The 22,391-nt window shown below is 47.0% G+C and overlaps 2 protein-coding genes across 5 annotated transcripts in view; one reads left to right on the top strand and one right to left on the bottom strand.

Annotated features, from left to right (window-relative positions):
• The window catches only part of LOC122210245 (zinc finger protein 81), a 30,069-nt gene extending 24,976 nt beyond the window's left edge, over positions 1 to 5,093 (top strand). For all 3 annotated transcript variants that reach the window (XM_042922848.1, XM_042922847.1, XM_042922849.1), the window contains one exon: positions 4,359 to 5,093. In XM_042922848.1, the coding sequence (XP_042778782.1) occupies positions 4,359 to 4,456 (98 nt within the window). In that variant the 3' untranslated portion in view covers positions 4,457 to 5,093. The remainder of the gene's footprint in view (positions 1 to 4,358) is intronic.
• Positions 5,094 to 7,206: 2,113 nt separating this feature from the next.
• Positions 7,207 to 20,584, bottom strand: ZNF12 (zinc finger protein 12). Of its 2 annotated transcripts, XM_042922844.1 has the most exons (5): positions 20,110 to 20,584; positions 19,108 to 19,172; positions 13,374 to 13,500; positions 13,028 to 13,123; positions 7,207 to 9,234 (listed from the first exon to the last, which is right to left on the bottom strand). In XM_042922844.1, exons 2-5 carry the CDS (start codon positions 19,144 to 19,146, stop codon positions 7,385 to 7,387), a joined length of 2,112 nt encoding a protein of 703 aa, XP_042778778.1. In that variant the 5' UTR covers positions 19,147 to 19,172; positions 20,110 to 20,584; the 3' UTR covers positions 7,207 to 7,384. The 2 variants fall into 2 exon arrangements, with proteins under 2 accessions (XP_042778778.1, XP_042778777.1); XM_042922843.1 differs by lacking the exons at positions 19,108 to 19,172; positions 20,110 to 20,584 and adding an exon at positions 16,181 to 16,463.
• Between the last annotated feature and the right edge of the window lie 1,807 nt (positions 20,585 to 22,391).

The raw sequence follows: 22,391 nt of genomic DNA, 5'->3' as shown, positions 1-22,391 counted from the left end.
CTCATTCCCACACATCTCTCCTTTCTCAACCTCTTCTTTCCCAGGTGTCTCAGTTTGCTGCTCACCTTGACTGTCATTTCTTGCCCCAGCTGGCTACAGCCAGGACTCTTGCCTTTATTTATTTATTTTTATTAAGTTTCTTTATTTTTGAGAGGCAGAGAAAGAGCCACTAGGGGAAGGGCAGGGAGAGAGGGAGACACAGAATCCGAAGTAGGCTTCAGGCTCTAAGTTGTCAGCACAGAGCCCGATGCAGGGCTCGAACTCACGAACTGTGAGATCATGACCTGAGCTGAAGTCGATGCTCAACCGACTGAGCTACCCAGGCGCCCCTGGACTTGTGCCTTTAAATGCTTTCGGCATGAGCCATCTGGGAGGCTGCCCAGGCCCATGACTGATGTGGGTCCAGGAAACAAGAGGATGCCCCTCGAAACCCTCCTACAGACCTCTGTCCAGCAGGTGAAGCCCACTCTGCAGCTGTTTGAGAACAACCCACTGGCCTGGAATGCAGGCTGTCACCCATTTGGTAGCTGATCTGAGGTGTGGGGGCAGGGGTGGAGGTGGTAGGCGGGCAGGAGAGTCATCTATCTGGCTGCACAGCTGTGCCCCTGCCTCATCAAGCCTCGCCTGATACTTAGAAATTTTGGACCAGGTTCTAGAGTTCTGCAGAAGATGCCAGCTCATTAGTTGTTCCTACTTGGGGGGCAGGGGCGGGGGGGGTGGCATGGGCAGAGCCCCATTTTCCTCCTCTCTGCCATACCTTCTGATCAGTTCCTGAGCACTTCCTGTTTACTAGTACAGATAAATGTTCCGTGGTCTTATTTTTCCTGATCAGCCTTGGAGTAAACTGTTACTCTAAAGTGTGATATTTAGAAATCAAGATGTGAGCACACATTTTTCTAAAGATAGAAATACTGCATATTTTATTCGGAACTTAATATTTTAAAACCACATCTTTTATTAGGATTGCTACTGATTGTGCTAGAACTCTTGTTATATTACAGAGGTTTTGAATGGGCTGCCCTTTATTTTCTTCCTGTGATTTACTCTTAAGTCATTAGCATACCACTAGGTTTGGGAAGAATATATATGTTGCAGTTTAGAAGAAATGACTGTGGTTCATTTTTTTGTTGGCTAATTCTGTATCAGTGTTGGATTAGTTGGTAAGAGAGAAGATGGCGATCTCATGTACAATTCTAAACTACCAGGCGGGCGGTCCAGGGAAATAGGATAGCTCCGGTCCAGGATGTTCTCTAGAGAAAGGGTCCCCTTTATCTTGTTACTTTTCCATCCCCTAAAAGGGAGTCAGCAAGGTACAGTTCATGGGCCACATTTGGCCTGCTGCCTTTTGGTGCATCCCGTAAGCCAAGATTGGGTTTTACATTTGTCAGTTTTTAAAAAAAAATCAAATATTTTATGGCATGTGAAATTCTACAAAATTGAAATTTGTGTCCATACATAAAGGTTTACTGGGACACAGCCAGGCCATCCCCATTGGCTGTGTAGGTGCTGTCACATGTGGAGGCGGGGCTGAGCAGCTGTGAGGGGCTGTACCCACAAAGCCTGAAGTGTTTCCACCCGGCCCTTCCCAGGCCCAGTTGGCCAAGCCCTGTCCTCAGGTATTACCCTTGTCACCATGGTGCTGTCACAGCCCATGGAGGGAGGAGGAGGCAGTGGGGAACAACAGCCCTCTTCGAATATGACTCAGAAGATGACATATCCCCCAGCTCGAATTCCGTGGACCTAAACTTAGTCACCTGGCCACTGCTGGCTGAAGCCGGGGACTCAGCTCTGCAGGGAGGCGCACAGCTGAAACGGTACAAGGGGGCACCGTGGTGCACTGAGCAATGCAGTCTCTCCCACAAAATGACCTCTGCAACGCGGTGCAGGTACTCCCAGCTGGGGGCTCCTTCATCCTAGCAAGAACATTTAAAAGTACAGAGTGACAGGGACACCAGCTGCTCAGTAAAGTGTGCAACTCTTGATCTCAGGGTTGTGAGTTCAAGCCCCACGTTGGGCATGGAGTCTACCTAAAAAAAAAAAAAAGTTAAGGTATGGAGGAACCAACAAATGGAGCAGCCACGACAATTTTATTGGAAGCTGGGTTGGGTTGAAATTGCCAGAAAAGACACAGACATCGTTTAGGCACCCGAGCCGTGAAACTCTGGCTAAAACTAAACAGCATACAACGATGAGGAGTTTTACTTCTCAGGTCCTTTAATTTTTGTTTTAATGTTTCTGGAGGGGTCCTGGGGAACAGTGTTAATCATACCAGTGGGTTCAAAACATTTATATTCAATGTTGGTTTCTGCATGGAGGCCATTCTGTGCCTGATTTTTCTCTTCATTTCAAACTCTGATTCTGTTCCCTTCTCACAGCCATTCATGCTGGTCGGTTTATGACCTTAACCACATTCCATTGTAACGTATATGGGTGTGTGTGTGTGATGTTAACGGATACAAATATTTAGTTGCGGAAATCCCTTTTCATTTTTAAAGTTCATATCCATGTTTTATCAAATGTGTTATGCACGCCACTGCTTGATCAGCGTTTTATTACCTCTTCTGGTGACCCGGACATCTCAAACATCCTGTTGACAGAATTCCCTGTGTACACATCCACGCGTGTACAGAATTTCTTGGGGATGGATCAATGTGTTAGCAGTGCCACTGCATGAGAAGGCACATCCATGAATTTTAAAGATTTTTTATTTTTATTAAATGTTTATTTTGACAGAGAAAGTTCCATAACTTTGTTAGCTGCACAGAGAGTGTGTGTGCAAGCGGGAGAGGGGCAGAGAGAGAGCGGGAGAGAGAGAATCCCGAGCAGATTCCGTGCTGTTAGTGCAGAGCCCGATGCGGAGCTGGAACTCCTGAACCATGAGATCATGAGCTGAGCTGAAACCAAGAGTCGGACGCTCAACTGACTGAGCTGCCCAAGTGCCCCACACACATGAATTTTAAAAGGTATTTCCAGGTCAGTTTACCCACTCCCACGGTATACAAATATTACCAATCACCATTCACATCCTTACCAGTATTTATTTTACATCACTGTCATTTTTTCCATTCTGATCAGTGTAACTTGTTTTAACTTGTGCATTCTAATGACTGATGACTCCAAGCACCGTCGTATCCCTTCTTGTGGATGTGCTGCCCTTTTCTTGCCACTTTACTGGATCTCATTTGTTCTAGTTACCGGTTAAGACAGTGTTTTGCTTTACAGACCTGAGATTTTCTGGATCTTTCCCTCTGGCATCACAAAAGCCTCTCTTAATTTCATTCTTTTTTTAATTCTGAGAAACTTTTAATTCATGGGTTTTCTTCCCATCTTGTCTTTTTGAGAACCCCAGGATATGGGTGTTCTACCATCCTCTGTTTTATTTTTCACATTGTACCTCTTTCTTCTTGCGTCGAGGGCGAAATCATTTGCTGTTGTCTTTCAGCCCACTCACTGGCTTTTTGGCTGCACCCACTCTGCAGTTAAACTCATCTAGTGAAGCATTTGCTTCATGCCATTTATTGATGCCCTTTTCCCCACCTCTTTTGGGGTAACTGTTCCTGCTTCATATAACCAATACACTTTTCTCAAGGGATGTCTAGTAAGACCATTTTGAAATCTGGATTTCTACATCCCACTAGTGGTGGAGACATATGGTGTGCTCTTGGTAAACTCCTTGTCTTCTCCCGGCATTTATTCTTGCTGAGGTGTCTGGAGATCTCGGCTAATGGAAGGAGCTGGGCAAAGGCCTAACCCCTATTGCTGTTCCTCAGGGTGGCCTCAGCAGACGTATGTGTTACAGAAGAGAAAGCCCACCCCCAGCTAGGAGGAACCCCTTCTTGGCACATTACATGATCACCAGAAGGTCCTCCTTCATCCGGAAAAACGTGCCTACTTATGGTAATGACATGGCTGTGGAATGAGGAGGGGACGATGCAGCTCACACTGTGTCTGTCACGTCCACCCCTCATCTCAGCTGGATGGGGCTGATGCACCTGCATTCGGTCTCACAAAGGACCGTGGTGGGCAGCGATGTGCTTGGGACACTACAGTGGAGAGCAATGTCGTGTAGTCCCCGAGTTCCCCTTGGCACCGGCCTCCCTACTGTCTCTGGCTGCTCACACCTCCCTGCCGAGAGCCACATCTGCCCCCAGGGCACCCCTGCAGTCCCTGGACGTGTGAACTGCTTGGGGTTCTCTGGCACCCCAGAGTTGGGCTTGGGAAACAAGTCGGCAGCCCATGCTACTTCATCAGTTTGGCAGGAATCACGGACTTTGAATTCAGGGAAGGGAAACACCGTTGGTTTGTGATGTCATCTCTGTGAGAAGGAAAAGGAATTTCCTTGTTTTGTTTCACTGCAGGCAGCCTGCAAAGCTGGCAGTTAGCTGGGCCACATCTGCACAAGACTGTACAGTCTTCTCTGGAGAGCCTGGATGGACAGTGCCACCAAGCTCACTGACATGGAACAAAGAAGCGGGTGACTCGGGGGCCTCCGAGGGGATAGGGCCTTGGTGTTAAAACTACGTCTTCATTTTGATCCACGTGAGAAGGAGTCAGTAAGCCATCGCTTCACTAACTCGAGGAGGATACAGAATATTGGGGGATCTCGCGTGTCCACGGCCAGGAAGGGTCTGCCTTCTGCTCAGCCCCTGGAAGCCCCTCTCAGAGTTCATGATCTGCTCACACCCCAAATTATGAGGTCACTGGTACAACACCCAGGAGCTCCTGCCCCCCAACTCACCCCCAAGTCCTTCAGTCCCCCCTTCAGTCCTTACTGCAGGACAGGGAGGCTCAAGTCCCTCTAGTGCTTTCTTTATGAACCCGGGCCTGTGTTACCTTACACACTTGCCAGGGACAGTTAAAAACTTTTCATATATTGTATTCCATCAAGTCTAAAACCATTATTTTACGTGCCTCTAGAGAAGAAAAACAGTGGCATTAAAGAACATGCCACTGATCTTACTTTCAGAGATGTAATAACATGAGAGCACGGACATGTTTGAAACTGAACAGATCACACTGCTCCCTCATCAGAGAGGCAGTCCGGGACCACTTATGTGTACCAGGCTCTTTCATGCGCAGGCACTTGGTAAGAAGAATGTGGTGAACCGTTGAAACTTTTTGAGTATTTTACTTAAAATGCATACTGTGTGTTTAAAGCTATAATGACAGATTACGGTGGGAATCTTTGTAGGTATCATTTCCACAAATACACCATGAGTATATTTTCCTACACAAAACTATACAACCTACCAGACTTTTCATTCCTGCTATGTAGCATACTCACGATTATCTAGAAGAATGTGGAGGGAAAGTGCTAAGCAACAAAAACAGGTGGCACAAGTGACTGAAATACACAGAAAATATGGCATTTCATCTCAGCCGTAAGGGGTCAATTATTCAAATAGAGGCTATGCGGCTAATCACTGGAAAGCAAAGGTCCTTACCCTCCACACCTATGTTGTCAACTCACACTATAGCGATGATCCATGGATAACATAAATTAACCTAAACAAAATTTGTCATGCATTGTAAAAAGGAAGGTATACCTGACACTTTATCGGGCTCTAAAGGTTCTTAGGTCAATGATGTAACAATTCAAGGAAACATACATTTAATTGTTTCAAGTTGATTTGTAGTGCTCAAACTATTTACATCCAGATTTACAGAAAGTTAAGATAAAGCTCTCTATCAGTACTTACTTCTAAATAGATGATTTACCTAAAGTCCACTTCTCAATTGCATAATTCCTACAAAGGTATAACTTTGTATCTTCAGTTATGGCTAACAGAGCAACCAAAATCAACTGGCATAAAAGTAAAGTTAGTCTACTACAGAAGAGACAGTCCAGAGGTGGCCCAGCTACATGGCTGGTTGGTTCAGTGGCTCAACGTCATCATCTAGGTCCCAGGTTCTCCCGATATTTCTGCTCGGCCATTCTTAAATTATAATCCGTATTTGAAAGACACAACCAGGCATCCCATGCAGAGAAGGCAACGTTCGACAGAAGACTCTACTTCACCCTGCATGATTCATCCCTCGAATCTTTGAAGGAATGTTTTCCAGAGGTAACCTGTCAGATCTCTCCTTTGTTCATCTGCACAGAACTGGGTCCTGTGACCACTCTAAACCAATGGCTGGCAATGAGAAGAGGATTACCATTATTAACTGAAACTAGTCAGGATCTATCCCTCATTCCATGAGGAGGAATGGATACCCAAACTCCGCCAGCAAACAGTAAGAAGTGAGTAAGAAGTGAGTGAGGGTCGTTCACCAACGTCTGCCACAAACCCGTATGAAGAGTTCTTCATTCATTCAGGAAGGAGTAGAGCACAATATTTAAAAACATTATTATATCAAGTAAAAATACGGATAATTACTAAGTTACACAGTATGTGTGCTCTGCACACTTACACATATGTAAGCATCCGAACTAAAAAAATAAGAAAACAGACCGAAAAAAAAATTAGTACAAATGGAAATACTTTAAGTCTTTCTGTTTAACTGTAGAGAATGCAATGAGTGCTATAGGAGACTTACTACTGGAAACTTCTGGCATTAACAAAATTATCTATATGGTTTTCTATTTTATGCATAGATTTCTATCTCTTGCTGACTCAGATAAAGTTGAACACATTACAAAAACATTAGCTTCTTTATAGACGATTTAGTTCACTGACCGGGAAGAGTGGGAGAAGCAGTGTACTTCATACACGATCAGATACGAGTTCAGTGACAGTATTAGGGTACTGACGTGGTGGAGCAGTTTCAAATGGATAATCTTACCATGTCTTACAAATTATTCTACTAAGGTTACAATGGCTTTTCAAACACGATTCAAATGAACATACAATTCCTGGAATGGAGCATCCTAAAAACAAGTGGACAAACTTAAAAACTCCTCAAAAACGTAAGTCCTACATTCCCAGGAACACTCACGTACGAGCGTCAGTTGCGATGCTACAGTCTTGATCACTACCTGCTGATTTGACAGCTTCTGTTTGCACAAGTATCTTTACTACAACAGTTATTCAAGTTCCAAGAAGCTTGTTCCTACATCACAAACATTTAATAGTAATAATTTCCAAAGGAGTATGTTTTCCACCTTCGTTAAATTGAGAGATTTTCCCTTGGTATGAATTCCCTGATATGTGAAACAGTTTGAGTCCACGGTGAAGTTCATACACATCCTACATATTTATAAACATTTACTTCTGTACAGTCTGGTATCCGACGAGTCCTTGTTACAACTGTGGTCTCTACCCTGTGAACTCTCAGATTTCAAGTCTGACTAACACAAAGGCTCATTCATGTGCATCACCCGTGTGAACTCTGAGGGACGACGGCAGGAGCTGCCTGCTCACCACGCTGAGAGGGTTCTTGGACTTCAGAGAAGCCTTCCCACATCCAGTACGTTCACACTCCCTCTCCTGTGAATTCTCTGATGGCTATTGAAGGCTGACTTGTGGTAGAATTTTTTCCCACACTCGTTACATTCGTAGGGCTTCTCTCCAGAATGAGTCCTGTAGTGCACGGTGAGGTAGGACATCCGAGAGAAGGCTTTTCCACATTCGTTACATTCAAAGGGCTTTTCTCCCGAGTGGATGCGATGGTGGATGGTGAGATAGGACATCTGGGAGAAGAACTTCCCACATTCGTAACACTCATAGGCTTTCTCTCCCGTGTGTGTCCTCTGATGTCTATTAAGGGCTGAATTCTGGCAGAAGGTTTTCCCACACTCGTTACATTCATACGGTTTCTCTCCTGAATGGATCCGATGGTGGATGGTGAGGTACGACATCTGAGAGAAGAACTTCCCACATATGTAACACTCGTAGGGCTTCTCTCCTTTATGGATTCTCCGGTGCCTGCAAAGGGCCGAGTTCTGGTAGAAGGTCTTCCCACACTCGTTACATTCGTAGGGCTTCACTCCTGAATGAGTCCTGTGGTGGATGGTGAGGTACGACAGCTGAGAGAAGAGCTTCCCGCACTCGTTACATTCGTAGGGCTTCTCCCCGGTGTGCACTCGTTGATGCCGCATGAGGGCGGAGTTCAGGTAAAAGGTCTTCCCGCACTCATTACATTCGTAGGGCTTCTCTCCCGAGTGAGTCCTGTAGTGCACGGTGAGATAGGACAGCCGAGAGAAGAACTTCCCGCACTCGTTACATTCGTAGGGCTTCTCCCCGGTGTGCGTGCGCTGGTGTGTGGTGAGAGTAGACTTGCGGCAGAAGCACTTCCCGCACTCGTTACACTTATAGAGTTTCACGCCCGTGTGAATCTTCTGGTGGTCATTCAGTGCTGACTTCTGGGAGAAGGTTTTCCCACAGTCGTGACAGACATAGGGTCTCTCTCCTGAATGCGTTCTCTGGTGCTGTGTGAGGTGGGTCTTCTGGCAGAAGGATTTCCCACAGTAACTACATTCGTAGGGCTTCTCTCCTGAGTGAGTTCTCTGATGCTGAATGAGGTGCAACTTCTGGTAGAAGGTTTTCCCACATTCGTTACATTCGTAGGGCTTCTCCCCTGTGTGTGTGCGCTGATGGACGGTGAGGGTTCCCTTCTGGCAGAAGGATTTCCCACACTGATTACATTCATAAGGTTTCTCTCCTGTGTGAGTCCTCTGGTGTATGATAAACTTTGACTTTTTACAGAAGGATTTCCCACATGCACTGCACTCGTAGGGCTTCATTTCCATGTGAGACCTCTGGTGGACACTGAGGTTGGACATTTGAAGGAAGGCTATTTCGGATTCATTCCACTTATAGGGCTTCTCCTCCATATGATTAGCAAAACCTGGATCCTTCTGAAAGGCTTTCTGGCATTCAATATATTCGAAGGGTTTCCCCAAAATATGAATGTTCTGATAAATACTTTCTTCGTTTAGACTATAAGCTCCCCCACTTTGATTAAATTCGTAAGATTGGTCTCCTGGATGAGTTTTCTCAAGCTTCACACGGGGAAACGGTTTCCCACACGCACCACATTCGTCAGGCTTCCTTCTTGCATAGCTGCCATCACTACTGATATATTCTGAAATGGACTTCAAACTCTTTTCACATGAGCCACACTTATAGGACATTTTCCTTGAAGGAATGGGGTTCGTTTCCACATTTAAAGTCTTACCGAGAACATTACCTCTCTCTTCAGTCGGGGTTTTGTTGACGGACACAGCTTGCCTTGAATGTTTGCCTTCATTCTCCTGGACCCTTTCAACCAGGTCATCGGCTTTCCAGACTTCTTCTAAAAAGAGGCAAAATTAACAACATTTCGTGTATCTCCTACATTAAGACATGGAATGTGACTTACATGTAAGCATTTCATCGTGGTGTAGATGCCAGCTCCATGGGCAGATGTAAATATTTCTAAGTGTACTTCTTTTCCCTACCCTCATGGTTTGGGGTAAACGCATGCATGCGCACATACACACATACCTCTGAGGTCAGGAAAGGGGAAAAGCTCAAGCACCTTTGATCTTTGCTGCTTTATAAGGTTTTGTTCAAAACTGGGTAGAGAAGGTGAAATGTAAACACAGAGCAGGGATGGGAAGACAAGGGATGGTGGATGAGCAGCTGACAGGCAGATATGAAAGGACTCACAGCAAACGGGGATGAATGAGGAGTGCTACCAGGCAAGCTGGGGTGCACAGATGCCTCAGGAAGCAGTGGGGGAGGGGAGGAGCCCAGCACTTTGTGCCACACCGTTTCCCATCAAGTTGGGGGGAGATGATCACAGGCTCAGGCACCATCGCTTTTTACTGAGATTTCTGTGACAGCATTTTGACCAGCCTAGATCCTTCCACACTACTTTCCTTCGTTTCAGCTTCCACACAGTGGGGCCAAATCAGCGTGCGCCCAAACCTCCTTGTGTTTAGAGTAACATCCCTCTGGTTCTGTTTCACTTGAAAGGCGAGTCCCAGGAACTCGGAGCATGCCAGCCCTTCAGAAGTTTAAGATTTCGTGAACACTCTATTGATACTATGATTTACACTGAACTGATTCTGACCATGAAACTCTATTTGTTCTTATTTGGATGGTGCAGCATGCACTGTGGCTGGGCGACCAGCAAGTACTTAAGTCACCTATGATTCAGGATCATCCAGGGGTGAGACGGAGACAACGGTACCTACTTTATCAGGCTGCTGTGAGATTACATACATAAACTCATAAAGTGCTCAGAACAGCATCTGGCACAAAACACATGCTCTGTGAGTTTCGCAACTATTTTTCCCATTTTCAGACTCCTGGCGATTCCCTTAAACTAGCCTTGCCTCTGACATACCACACTGTCCCTTAATTCTGAATGTGAATAGGCTTTGCCACTCGTGACTTTCATTTGGTTTCATTTACAAACCTTAAAAATCAGATTCCCCAAACTGTTTCTCAAACAGTGACCTTTATTTTTACTTATCTTAACAAGTTTTTGGATGAACTTGATGGCCGTGCTTGCTGTCATCTACATCAGATGAAACCGTACCAGCCTTGTCCTCCAAAACCTACAATTCCCTGAGTGCACTGCCAAAACATCAACAGGTAAAACGAGGGAAAAAGTCTGACAGAGAATACTTTTTGCCCGGATTCACAGTGTGATTCCACCCTGGGTTTATACCAGCCTACGAAGAAGAATTTCTGCCCCAGGGAAACCAAGCTATTTGCTAGACAAGAGGTGGCAGATGACCCATCCCAGGGCGGTTAGGTGTGGGGGAGGGGGCCTGACCCTCCATCCCAGGCACCATGTGCTTCTGAGACAGCTATGGTGTGCCAACAGTGCCCAGCTCCTTTCAACCACAAGTCTCAGCTTCTATTGCTTTATTCAGTCTGCTTGGCTTCCAGCCTTGATCTACTCAAGACCTGTCTTTCAGAGAGTTCCATGCTTTAAAAAAACAAACAACGGGGCGCCTGGGTGGCTCAGTCGGTTAAGCATCCGACCTCAGCTCAGGTCATGATCTCGTGGTTGGTGGGTTCGAGCCCCACGTCGGGCTCTGTGCTGACGGCTCAGAGCCTGGAGCCTGCTTCCGATTCTGTGTCTCCCTCTCTCTGACCCTCTGTCGCTCAGGCTGTCTCTGTCTCTCAAAAATGAATAAACACTAAAAAAAATTTTTTTTAATAAAACAAAATCTTCTCAAGTCCTTTCTCACCTCAATTAGATCCATTTCCCCTTAAAGTTGAAAATAACTACTCCCCATAGAAGGGCTTAAGCACGGTGGTTCAGCCTGGAACATCAACATTCCACGTGAAATGCTGAGGGTCTCTTTGTTTCTTTTAAGTAGGCTCTGTGCCCAGTGTGGGGCTTGAACTCATGAACCTGAGATTAAGAGTCGTGTGCTCTACCGACTGAGTCAGCCAAGCGCCCCTGAAATGCTGAGTTATAAATTATACCAAGCAACTCTCTTCTCTTTTCTTAACCAAATCCTGTCTCTTAGAAAGTATGACTACTCACTATTTCCTTTGAACCCCTGAACTGAAATCAGAGCTGTTGCTTTTGATCTGAAACCTCTGGGTATCTTTCAAGCACCTGCAGAATAAATGGGGATGTGACCCAGGTATGAATATTTAGCACCGCTTATCAATTACTTCTCAATAGATGGACAAGAAAGTTCTTTCACCTACTGGACTCCACACATACTCAATGTGGACTACATGTTACATACTTTGGCAAGGAGAACATGCCCTTTTCTTTATAGGATTATAATTTGGGAAAGAAAGAAGTCAAGCAAAATATATATAATATCAAGTAAGATTACTTGATCAGACCTAACTTTTTTCAAGGTATGGCCCTGAGGCAGAATCACCTTGAGACAAGGAAGAGACCGAAATAATAATAAGAGCTGGAAGGAAAAGCTTCAAGGAGGGGCAGAAAACCTGGGCCCTGTGCTTAGTTATCTGGAAAAATGTGCTGTTATCTGGCTCTGTGCTCTGTTATCAGAGCACTCCCCTCTGAATTAAAGCAAAAGGGACAATAACCACACGAACAGAAGACATTTAGGAGGACCCAGTGGATTTAGCAAGAGTTCTGGGAAACGACAGAAAATTAATTTTCCAGGCACCACAGGGAAGACGAGGAATTTACACTTCCTTTCAGTAGCAGCAGGGAAACCCCTGAAGGCTCATCCTGGAAGACCAGTGATAAGATCAACTGGAAATTTCCAGGAATGCATCTTGCAAGTGCACGTAGCACGAGGGACCACTGGGCTGCTACCACAGGAGATTGGACAGGAGGACAGGGATGGTAAAGGATAAAACAAACAGGCAAACAACAACCCTAATGGCAGGAGGAGAAGCCCTTTGAAGAACTCAGGAAGCAGAACCCAGCAAAGGGGGAAGCAGAGCCTTCAGAGACATTTCTGGAGCATGGAGGGAAAGGAATCATAACTCATTCCCGTGCACCACACTCACTGAGCACCCACTAGGACAGGACAGCACAGTGAGTAAGGGACAAGATGGACATGTGTGTCTGGGGCAGACAGGAGGCCCAGACACTGCTGTCACCCAGCTCAAGAAGGGTTGGATCTCGGGACAGATGAGCAGCACACAGGCGCACCAACGGCACAGGTGCACCAAAGTCACTGGCTCAGGCACAGGATAGGGGTTTGGAATCTGACCTCAGTAAAGGGAGACACGAAACTGGGGACAGAGACCTGTCTGAGGCATCTCAACAGAAAAGAGGAAGAAGTAAGGAAGGTGGCAAGAAACCTACGAGTCCTGTCAGTTACTTTTTCATGACAGACACGAATGCCTAAAACCTGAAAGAAGCCATGATAACGGGCGACTGCAAATGCCATGGAGCAAGCAAGACCCGAGGCTCAGCAGGGAGAAGGGAGCCACAGGGTCTGGGCTCCGGGGAGAGGCAAAGCACGGAAAAGCTCTGCAAACACAGGTTCTCACGGGGAAGGAGGAAGGCTCCGGGAGTGAGGCGTGGGTAGCTAGAGCACACACACAACTGTCTGTAGTCCCTTCTACAGGCTCAGGACCTTGAGAGATTCCTGGGGAAAAACACTTCCGAGTTACCAGTCTCCGCACTGCCTGCACTAACACACCTGGGTAACTGTGTGGTAGGAATTCTCCTTCCACTATCCATGGCTCTTCTCCTTGTTCCAACTTGATGATAACTTCCGGTTTGATAATGTGACAGCCTGTTAATAGAAATGAGAGAGAACTTGAGCCTCACTGCTGGGCTGCCAGGTCTCTCATCATCTGAGAACGGTGCTGCCTTATGAGCTGCACCACAATCAGAGCCTTGCACTGGGGAGGTGAAGACCAAAGGCCCTGCCTGGTGCCCAAAACAGACCACTCACATTTGTCCCATCAAATTCAAAGTTACAGTCGGTACATCTGAGGGAAATCCCATGTATCTTAGCAATCGAGAGAGCGGGCTCTCCTCACCCACAGAGACGAGGTGGCTGTAGTTCTCCAGCATCACATCCCGGTAGGTGGTCTTCTGCTCAGGGTCCAGATACTGCCACTCCTCCTGGGTGAAGTCCACGGCCACGTCCCTGAATGACACTGGCCCCTGTAATGGTACCGTGATCGGAACCAGATGAGGTAGAGAAGGCATACGGGATAAGAGCTTACCAAACTCACTGGTCAAGTGAACTACAAACACTGTTATCTCCTTTATCATGGAAAGAAAATAAATCAGAAATACACTAGGATGAACTCATTCGGTAGTCACCAAAAAAAGAAAATACCATCTTGCACTGTGAGCCATGGACAGTCCTGGCTGCTGGGGACACGAAGACCAGCAGACACAGCCCCTGTGCCAAGGGGCACAGGCCTGAGAGGCACTCAGAGAAATGCAGGGTGCGCTTTGCTCCTCCTTTTTGCTTCCAGAACATTACTGATGTTGGTTCTCCTTTGACCTCCCCTGCTGACTCCCTTCTGTCTCCTTTGCTGGCTCCCCTGTTCTCTAAGACATCCTGAAGTTGGAGGGCCTGGGGCTCCGTTTTTGGTCTTTCACACTTTGCTATCTGCAACCTGCTGTGAGTATGTCAGCGTTTCGCAAACCTTTACCACCAGGCCAGACCTCTCTCCTACACTCCAGACACGTGTCCCAGATCCAAACTCAACAGCCTGAAATTCAACTACTGTTCTCAGTCAACCTGATCCTCCTGTGCATGGAAGGAGCTGATCTGTGATATTTGCCACAACTGGCAAAGGAAGAAGCCAGGCAACACACATCCTTGTTGTGTGTGTGGTTTTTTTTTTTTTTTTTAATTTTTATTTTTAAAAATGTTTTTTATTTATTTTCAGAGAGAGAGAAAGTAAGTGAGCAGGGGAAGGGGAGAGGGAGAGAGAATCCCAAGCAGGCTCCACGCTGTCAGCGCAGAGCCCGACATGGGACTCAATCTCACAAACTGTGAGATCTTGACCTGAGCCGAAATCAAGAGTCATACGCTCAACCAACTGAGCCTCGCAGGCACCCTGTGAGTTGTGTATTTTATCGCAAGGTATGTCTAGCAGGCCTGACCATGGCTGCCACGTAAACTGTCAGTGATAGCTTGTTCAATTGTCCCTAATTCCTAGCTGGGAAGCTCGGAAGGAATCCCCTTTCTGCCCATTTACACATTCCAGGGGAGCCGGAGCTTGGTCCCAAGGAGGGGCAAACAGACCCAGAGACTGCCCAAGCCAAACCTTTAAATATGGATCTTCTGAATAAACTGTTCCCACTCAAATACACCAGTCATTACAACCATCCCTCAGTATCACTAATTCTGAAATAAAGGTAACAATGGTACCTGTCAAGTATCATAATACCAGCATCAAAAGGGCTAATCCATGGAAAGCCCTGAACTAAGTTCTCTGGACATAATGACACCTCAGGTTACTGTTGATTATCCATTATGTATCTTATCACTCTTTCCAAATAAGGACAAAAATTAACCAGAAAACACAGAAATAAATTTAAACAACTAAAGCCAATGAGGCTGTCAGATTTATGCAGTTGCCAAGGAGGGATTATAAAACAGTGCCAGTACATTAAAAGCAAAAAGGCTCCAGTGATCTGACAAGGCATGTAAGGAGTGGTGTGGAAGGAGAAGGCTGTGTCCTGCTCAGGGGCCATTTGAGAGAATGACAAACTCCTGACATTGACTGAAAATCTAAAATATTTAACATGTAACGATCAAAGAGTGCAGGACGCATCCTGTTGGCAAGATTCCCTGAGACACTTGGTCACCTGAACCTGTTATTCTCCCAGGCTCCAGGTACAGGGACACCAGGGACCAGGTAAAGGTGTTCAGGTCCGAGCACCAACTGCTGACAGGGCACTGGGTGCTGTAAGAGGTGGTTCCCACCCAGGCCAGACTAATCTGTGTGCAGAACTGCCCAGGCCCGGTCTGTGAGGAGACAGTCCTGGAGATACAGTAAGGAGGTATTCCAGAAGCTCTGCCCGGCCTTCATTCAGACACCTCCAGCCACAACTGCAGCCGCCCTCATGAAGATCGGCATCCAGAAGTTCACGTGTCAAAAGTTATTACCAAAAGCAAAAGAGCAAGGGATTGAAACAGGACGTAGTTTCATTTCAATGAATAAATAGAACAATGTACATCTTATTCTAACTTCTGGCTTTGCATGCGTAATTTCACAAAACGTGCAATTTGCGCGGACTTTTTTAATGCTTGCATTTTGGTCTTATTGGCGGGGAAAGCACACTAAGAAAAAAATTACAATTTTTGTCGTTTGTAATGCACGTAAAATAACTGCAGTGATGCCCCTTAAAAAGAGCATTATTGTGAATGTTCCAAACTGAATTTTTTCTTTGTGACGGGTTTGAGTAGTTTGCCCAAGTTCACGTTTATGTGCAAAGGCAAAGGGAGAAAACTACACTGTTGTTTCCCCAGCTTCAAGCAAGCAGCTTTACAAAAGCATTTTAAACTCAAGGAAAATGGGTTTCAGAAAACCTGGTTAACAAATTAAGAAACCAGTCAGAACTGCATTTAGGGATTTTAGGTCAGTTTCAAAAGGGAACAACCTTTGCTGTCTTAACACTCAGTACAGCTCATATTCCAGAGATGGCTTTGTAAATCAAGAATGCAGGGCTGGCTACAGAGTTTCACACAAGCCAGACCATCAGACATGAGGGTAAGAACACCCTGTGAACATCTCAAGCTGCTATGTTGTCAGACGGTTTCTGATGCAGACAGCGCTGCTCTCTCCCCTGGTGTGGGGGAGCGAGAACAGGTTTTCTTTACCTTTCTGAGACTCCTTTCAGCAGTGGCTAGAAGGGCACAGCACTGGCATTCCATCAGTAAAGACTGACAGAGAAAGAGACCCCCTCAGAGGATTGCAGACAAAGACCCAAGTGCAAAATGACTTTACAAGGGGCCCTTATGTGTCACAGCCACCTCCGTGTGTCACAGAGCTCACATGCCTTGCTGGGGCCCAAACAACAGAGAACAGCGAGAGCCTACTGGGGTGGGAAGACTGCAGTCCAAGGGTCCCCACTGAGCCAGACTCCTCTTGAACATCCAGGAAAAAGACATTCTCAGACATGTGAGGCCTGCAGAGTCAGGAAGTCAGTACACCAGTCCGCGGCCCGTCCAAGGACAGCAACTGTGGCCGTCATCCAGAGCCAGGAGGGGAAAACCAAGAACGCACAGAAATAAGAGGGAAACACCATGAAGTCCTCCCCACTCACCACCGTGGACCGTCTACTAACGAAGTGGCAGCTCCAGTGCTGACTGCTGAGAGCGCTCTGGAACTAGGAGTCCTACCCACACAAATTTTGAGAAATTTAAAAAATGTACAGTATTCAACTCATCAAAATGAAAACATTAGAGGACTATATAGTAAGGCTGGAAAATAAAGTAAAAAGACAAATAAGCTTGGAAGAAAATGTTTACTAACATGATCCAAACAGACAAAATGTGAAACAATTAAGACTCCTTTGTAAGTCAAGAAGAAAAGCACAACAAACAAGATAGTATAGGAACAGAGAGACTAGCAGTGGATGCGAACTGGCATTTCACATAAAACCAGAAACAGACCAGTCTGAAAAAGCTACAGGCTGTATGACTCCCAACAGTAGCTGACCACTGAATGATGCGGGGGTGAGGGACACTGACCACCCCCCCACAGTTGAAAGTCCACATATAACTTTGGACTTCTGCCAAACTAACTACTAATAGCATGCTGCTGACCAGAAGCCTTACTGATAACCTCAACAGTCGATTAACACGTGTTTTGTACATTATGTGAATGCCAGACTGCATTTTTACAACAAAAAAATACAGAAAATATCAAGAAAATCATGAGGAAGATATCTTTATGGTCCCATGCTGTATCTATTGAAAAATATCCATGGATAAGCAAACCCAAACAGTTCAGACCCGTGTTGTGCAAAGGTCACCTGTATGTGAAATCCTGAGAAGGGCAAAACCATACACACAGCGTAGAGGCTCGTAATTGCCAGAGACTGGGGGAGGAAAGAATGAACATGTGGTGCCCAGGGAACTTTCAGGGCAGTAAACCTGTTCTGTATGATATTGTCACAGTGGACATACGCCATCTTACAGACATCAAAACCTGAACCATACAAGGAGCAAATGAACATCAACTCTGGACTTCAGATAATAATGTATCAACACTGGCCCATCCATTGAAACAGTGTACCACACTAATGTAAGATGTTAATAACAAGGGAATCTGAGACATGGAGGAGTGATGGGATCTCTGTACTGTCTGCTTAATTTTCAGATGAACCTAAACTGCTCTAAAAATGACCTACTGTGGGACGCCTGGTGGCTCACTTGGTTGAACGTCCGACTCTTGATTTCAGCTCAGGTCATGACCCCAGGGTCATGGGATTGAGCCCCATGTCGGGGCTCAATGTGGAGCCTGCTAGAGATTCTCTCTCTCTCTTTCTCTCTCTTTACCCCTCTCCCCTGCTAGAGCTCCCTTGCTCGCTCGCTCTCTCTCTCTAAAACAAACAAAAAAATAATATAACAAGAATAATATGAACAAGCAAATGTGGTAACAGAGAATGAAGAAAGATTAGAAAGAATCCCATTTTTCTGGATTCAGTGACAGGCTGCTCAGTAGAACAAAAAGCCAACAGGGACGAGAGCAGAAGGCATAGGTGGGGGCTACAAATAATTACTATTAACCTGAGGTGTCCTTTGGACAACCTCCATGGAAACGCTGGTAGGTGGCTGGGCAGAGGCATCTGGTCCATGTGGAAGAATGGACAGAGTGGACAGTTCAGAGCACAGGAGGGTTAAGTCAGACACGTATGAAGGTCGTGAGCCAGGGATGGAAAAAACAGCACATGAACAGGGCAGATCAGTCAGGAAGAGAGTAGAAGAGGTTTGTCATAGAACCAACAGAGCAGACCCTGCAGATGGAAAGCCAGCAGAGCAGTCCAAGGCAAGGACTGGCAAATCGCTGGCTTTGTACATTAGCTCATGGGTAACCTTTACTGGGGCAGGTTCTGGGGACAGGCAGGGACAGAACCAAGACTGCAGGAGAAAACATGAATAGGAACTAAGCAATCTTTGACAGAGACATGACAGCACAGTCTGAGATGCACACCAGATAGGCTAGCATAGAAAAATATTTAGCAAGACTTACTGGAGGGTGAGAAGGCCATTCCTCCAGAGTATCCTCATTTACCCCTGGATCAAGCAGTAAAAACAATGTATCTATGGAATGATGTTGTAGTTTCCAGAAAAATTATATGCACTAGGTGATCCCTGGACCAGTATGTCTCAGCTTACAGGAGGCACAAGTAAGGCACCAACAGCTGTGGTTTAGGGGCTGCCATTTAGGGAGACTGGTCACAAAGTGAGATGGTCAAAGAAACTGCAAAACCCTTGAGAAAACAAACCTGTTTCTCAAAAGGTCAGTGTCAGTCCAGTAACGAATGGCATTTGTCATTTTTTTCAATGAATGTCAAGCAGACCAAGGAGGCCCTGCACTTTGGCTTTCAAGGCTCTGAAGGACCGTGCTATCTACACATGTGAACACGACAGAAATGCTTGCTGCCACTCTGGTACTCCGTGTCTGACCAATCATATCTCTTTTCTATCTCTACCTTCCCCTTTAAAGTCTAAACTATTCATCTCCTAGGGGATATTACAAAAGGAAGTGGGGAATAAATACATTAAACAGAAACACTTACCACAGATCTACTCATCTTCTGCTCCTCTTGTAAAAACATGGGCAACAGTGAAAGTAGGGGCAGACCTGGGGAAAGAAAAGAGAAGCAATGAAGGTGTATGTGATCTCAACTGCCAAGAAAGTGCTCTCCTGGAAAGTTCCATGGAAGAAACCTGTGGGGGAACTGTCCCTTTAAATCTTCAGAAGTTAACTGGAAGAATAAGGAGGGAGCACCCACCTGTCTGCAACTGGCACCTGACTATATGGTCACTGAGTGGATGTGTTTCTCATTAGAGAATGAACACTATCCTATTGAGATAAACCTCCATCATTCAAAAGAAGATACAAAAAGAAATTCTGTTACAGTCATCTATTTTCTAGCCATGCTTTTAACTACTTAAGATCAGAACAGGATGCAGGATGGTCTGAGTAAAAAGATGTGCACCGGCATGGCTGTCTTTAAATCATTTGTAGACACTTGAACGTGCTACTCAAAAGGATCTTTTGTTAAGAAACTTACTTTGACTTAAAATGTAACAGAGTGGACAGCACACTGGCCGAGGAGTTGAGTCGCATCCACAATCCCACCCATAGACTCGGTCACCCTGCAAGAGCCACCTCCCTTCTCAGGCCCAACCTCCTCCTCTGTCACCCCAGCGGCCGCGGCGGCAGCAGCAGCAAACCCTCGCAGGCTTGTCCTGCACTACACTGGCGGATGCCACAGGGCAGAGCCCAGCGCGGTCGGCACACACTTACAGCACACAGCACAGGTGCTCAGGGACGCTTAGAGACCCGCTTGGAAGCCGGAGAGGGCGGCACGGGAGCAAGGGGTATCGGGACTGGAGAACGGAGCGGACACAGAACGTCCGCAGCCCACGCGGGGACCCCCTGCGCTCCCAGGAAACCTGGGCCCCGCGAGTCCCGGGGAGAGCCCATCCCTCCCTGGCCGCCGCTCGCGCCCTCGGTTTGCGGCGCGGCCCACAAGATGCACAACCGCCTGGAGACCCGAAAGCCCACGACCTACCTCGTCGGGACCTGCCGAGCTGCCCCGAGGCTCCCGAGGGCTCCGGAGCTGGCGCGGCGCTTCCCGGGGCCGCCGTTCCCGAGGAGCCGGATCTGGGCCTCCGGGACAAGTTCACTTCGGGCCGAAGACCCTCTCGGGGCCCAAATCGGCCGCCTGGGGCCTCGCCGTCCCGCGAGCCTCGGCCGGGCCGCCGCGGGTGCAAACGGGCCGGGCCCGATCCCAACGCTCTGCGCCGCCGCCGCCGCCCGCCCGGCCACTCCGGCCCAGCCCGCGGGCTCCGGGGCTCGCGCTTGGGGGTCTCCGCTCGAGACTCCGCCGGGCCCGCACAGCTCTGCGCCCGCTGGGTGCCGGCCCGGACGGACGGCGTGCAGCCCCGCAGGCCCAGGGTTCCTTGCCCGCCTGAGGCCGAAGCCTGGGAAGCACGGCCAGCGGTGACCTGGGCACGGACAGGAAGCGAGAGCGGCGCGGCGGCACTGCGCGTGCGCGAACACGCACACTGGACGAGCTGCACATGCGCAGGACGACGCCGGCGGTGCGCCTGACAGAGCCCACCTCGGGAGCGGGACCAATACCCGGACTCTTTTTCCCGTAAGTCTAAGCGCCCACACGTTAGGGGACGTCTCAGAAATCCCCACCTCATCTAGCATGTAAGTCGCTGTAAAGGATATGTGGCTGCATGTTACCGGAAAAGCTGAGAGGATGGGAGTAGCTGAAGAGACAGGGGCCTTTGAGTTGCCTGCTGGACCCTCCCTGTGTCACTCCTACCTTTTTCTTTTATAGTTTTCTCAGTGTTTTGTCTTTACAAAGCGACCACCCCTTGTTTGTCACTGAGTCAGTCCTTTCAGACCCCGGAGACAGTTCCTTTTGCCACAGCCACTGTAGCCTAGCTGCTCTGACTCTTCGTTCTTTTTCTACCTGTTCCTGACTTTCCCACCATTGAGAGCCACACATTCTTGTGACATCAGCTCACATTTCCGAAGCAGCTTCCAGATTCTTAGTCCTTCTCAGCCTTCGGTTGCCTCCAGCATCTCCCACTTTCTCAGCTGGTCCAACTCTTTGTCCTCCAAATTTCTTAAGCCTCACCCCCTTCTCAGCGGCATTGCCCCTCCCATCCCCCCACCCCTCTTCAACTGGATCAGTCCTGATCCCAGGTTCTTTAGGTGTCTTGGCTGAAACCATGGTGCTCTGCACCATGCTCTCTGTTTCCCAAACACTCCCGAATCTCACCCTGTCATCAGTTACCTGACCATCTGTTTTCTTGCCTGTTTGTTATTGCTTTATTGTTTGAATCCATTGTCCTGTTTCTTGTGTCTCTTCATTCAGCTGTTTCATTTTAGCGATTTCCTAATCTGCCCTCACCTACCATCCTGCAGAGACCTAGAGCTTCTTAAATATATGTTTTAATTCCTAGGTGTCTCATAAGTTATATCTGTTTCCAAGCTGTTCCTGTCAGACTGTTTCTCCTCTTTGTTTCCATCTCTGGTGAATCTAGTCTTTCTGCTGCCCTCAGTCCATCAACTGCATCCGACGTCTGAATGCTGTCCCTCTCCTAGAGCTGCTGTAATTTGATGCTGTTGTCCTTGTGGCTCTTCTTGCCTTGGTGGTTTCACTTTCTGAAATTGCTCCATGCTTATTAGCTGATCTCATTTACCAGCACTGCACCCCCACCCCACACATTTTTTTTTGGCCTCTCTATTCAGTTGCTCACTGTCATTAGCTGCTCCTATATAGACAACTACATTCATCTCCTAATTTCTCATGTCTCCTAAGATATCCCAAATCCCTGTGAGTACCCCATTATTTCAATCCTTATTTCTTCAGTGTCTCAAATATCTCCCATGATATATCTGTCCTAAAATGTTTACCTTCCCTGACCACCTGAGTTCTGCCAGACCCCTGACCATGGCCAGCGTGTTGTATAAAGAACTTATCTGGTGAACACAAGGGAAGGGAAGCAAAAATAATATAAAAACAGGGAGGGGGAAAAAACATAAGAGACTCTTACATATGGAGAACAAACAGAGGGTTACTGGAGGGCTTGTGGGAGGGGGGATGGGCTAAATGGGCAAGGGGCATTAAGGAATCTGCTCCTGAAATCATTGTTGCACTATATGCTAATAACATGGATGTAAATTAAAAAATTAAAAATAAAAAAAAAAAGAATTTATCTTGTCCCTGTCCCTGGTTCCTGGGAGAGAGCCTCTAAATCTTTGGAATTTCCTGAATGCTAGCAGTGTCTGTTACTCATCATGGGCCTCTTGGACCAAAACTGAGTTTATGCT

This window comes from Panthera leo, chromosome E3 (assembly GCF_018350215.1).
Source record: "Panthera leo isolate Ple1 chromosome E3, P.leo_Ple1_pat1.1, whole genome shotgun sequence".
Lineage (NCBI taxonomy): Eukaryota > Metazoa > Chordata > Mammalia > Carnivora > Felidae > Panthera > Panthera leo.
The sequence above is the reverse complement of the archived record's forward strand: the minus strand, read 5'-3'. Positions and strand labels throughout refer to the sequence as shown.

Coding starts and splice junctions, on each gene's coding strand:
- ZNF12 (XM_042922843.1), bottom strand. CDS start 16,234: ATGGAATGCCAGTGCTGTGCCCTTCTAGCCACTGCTGAAAGGAGTCTC. Junction 13,124..13,373: donor CAGCCACCTCGTCTCTGTGG/GTGAGGAGAGCC, acceptor TTCTATTAACAG/GCTGTCACATTATCAAACCG. Junction 9,235..13,027: donor CCTACCACACAGTTACCCAG/GTGTGTTAGTGC, acceptor GCCTCTTTTTAG/AAGAAGTCTGGAAAGCCGAT.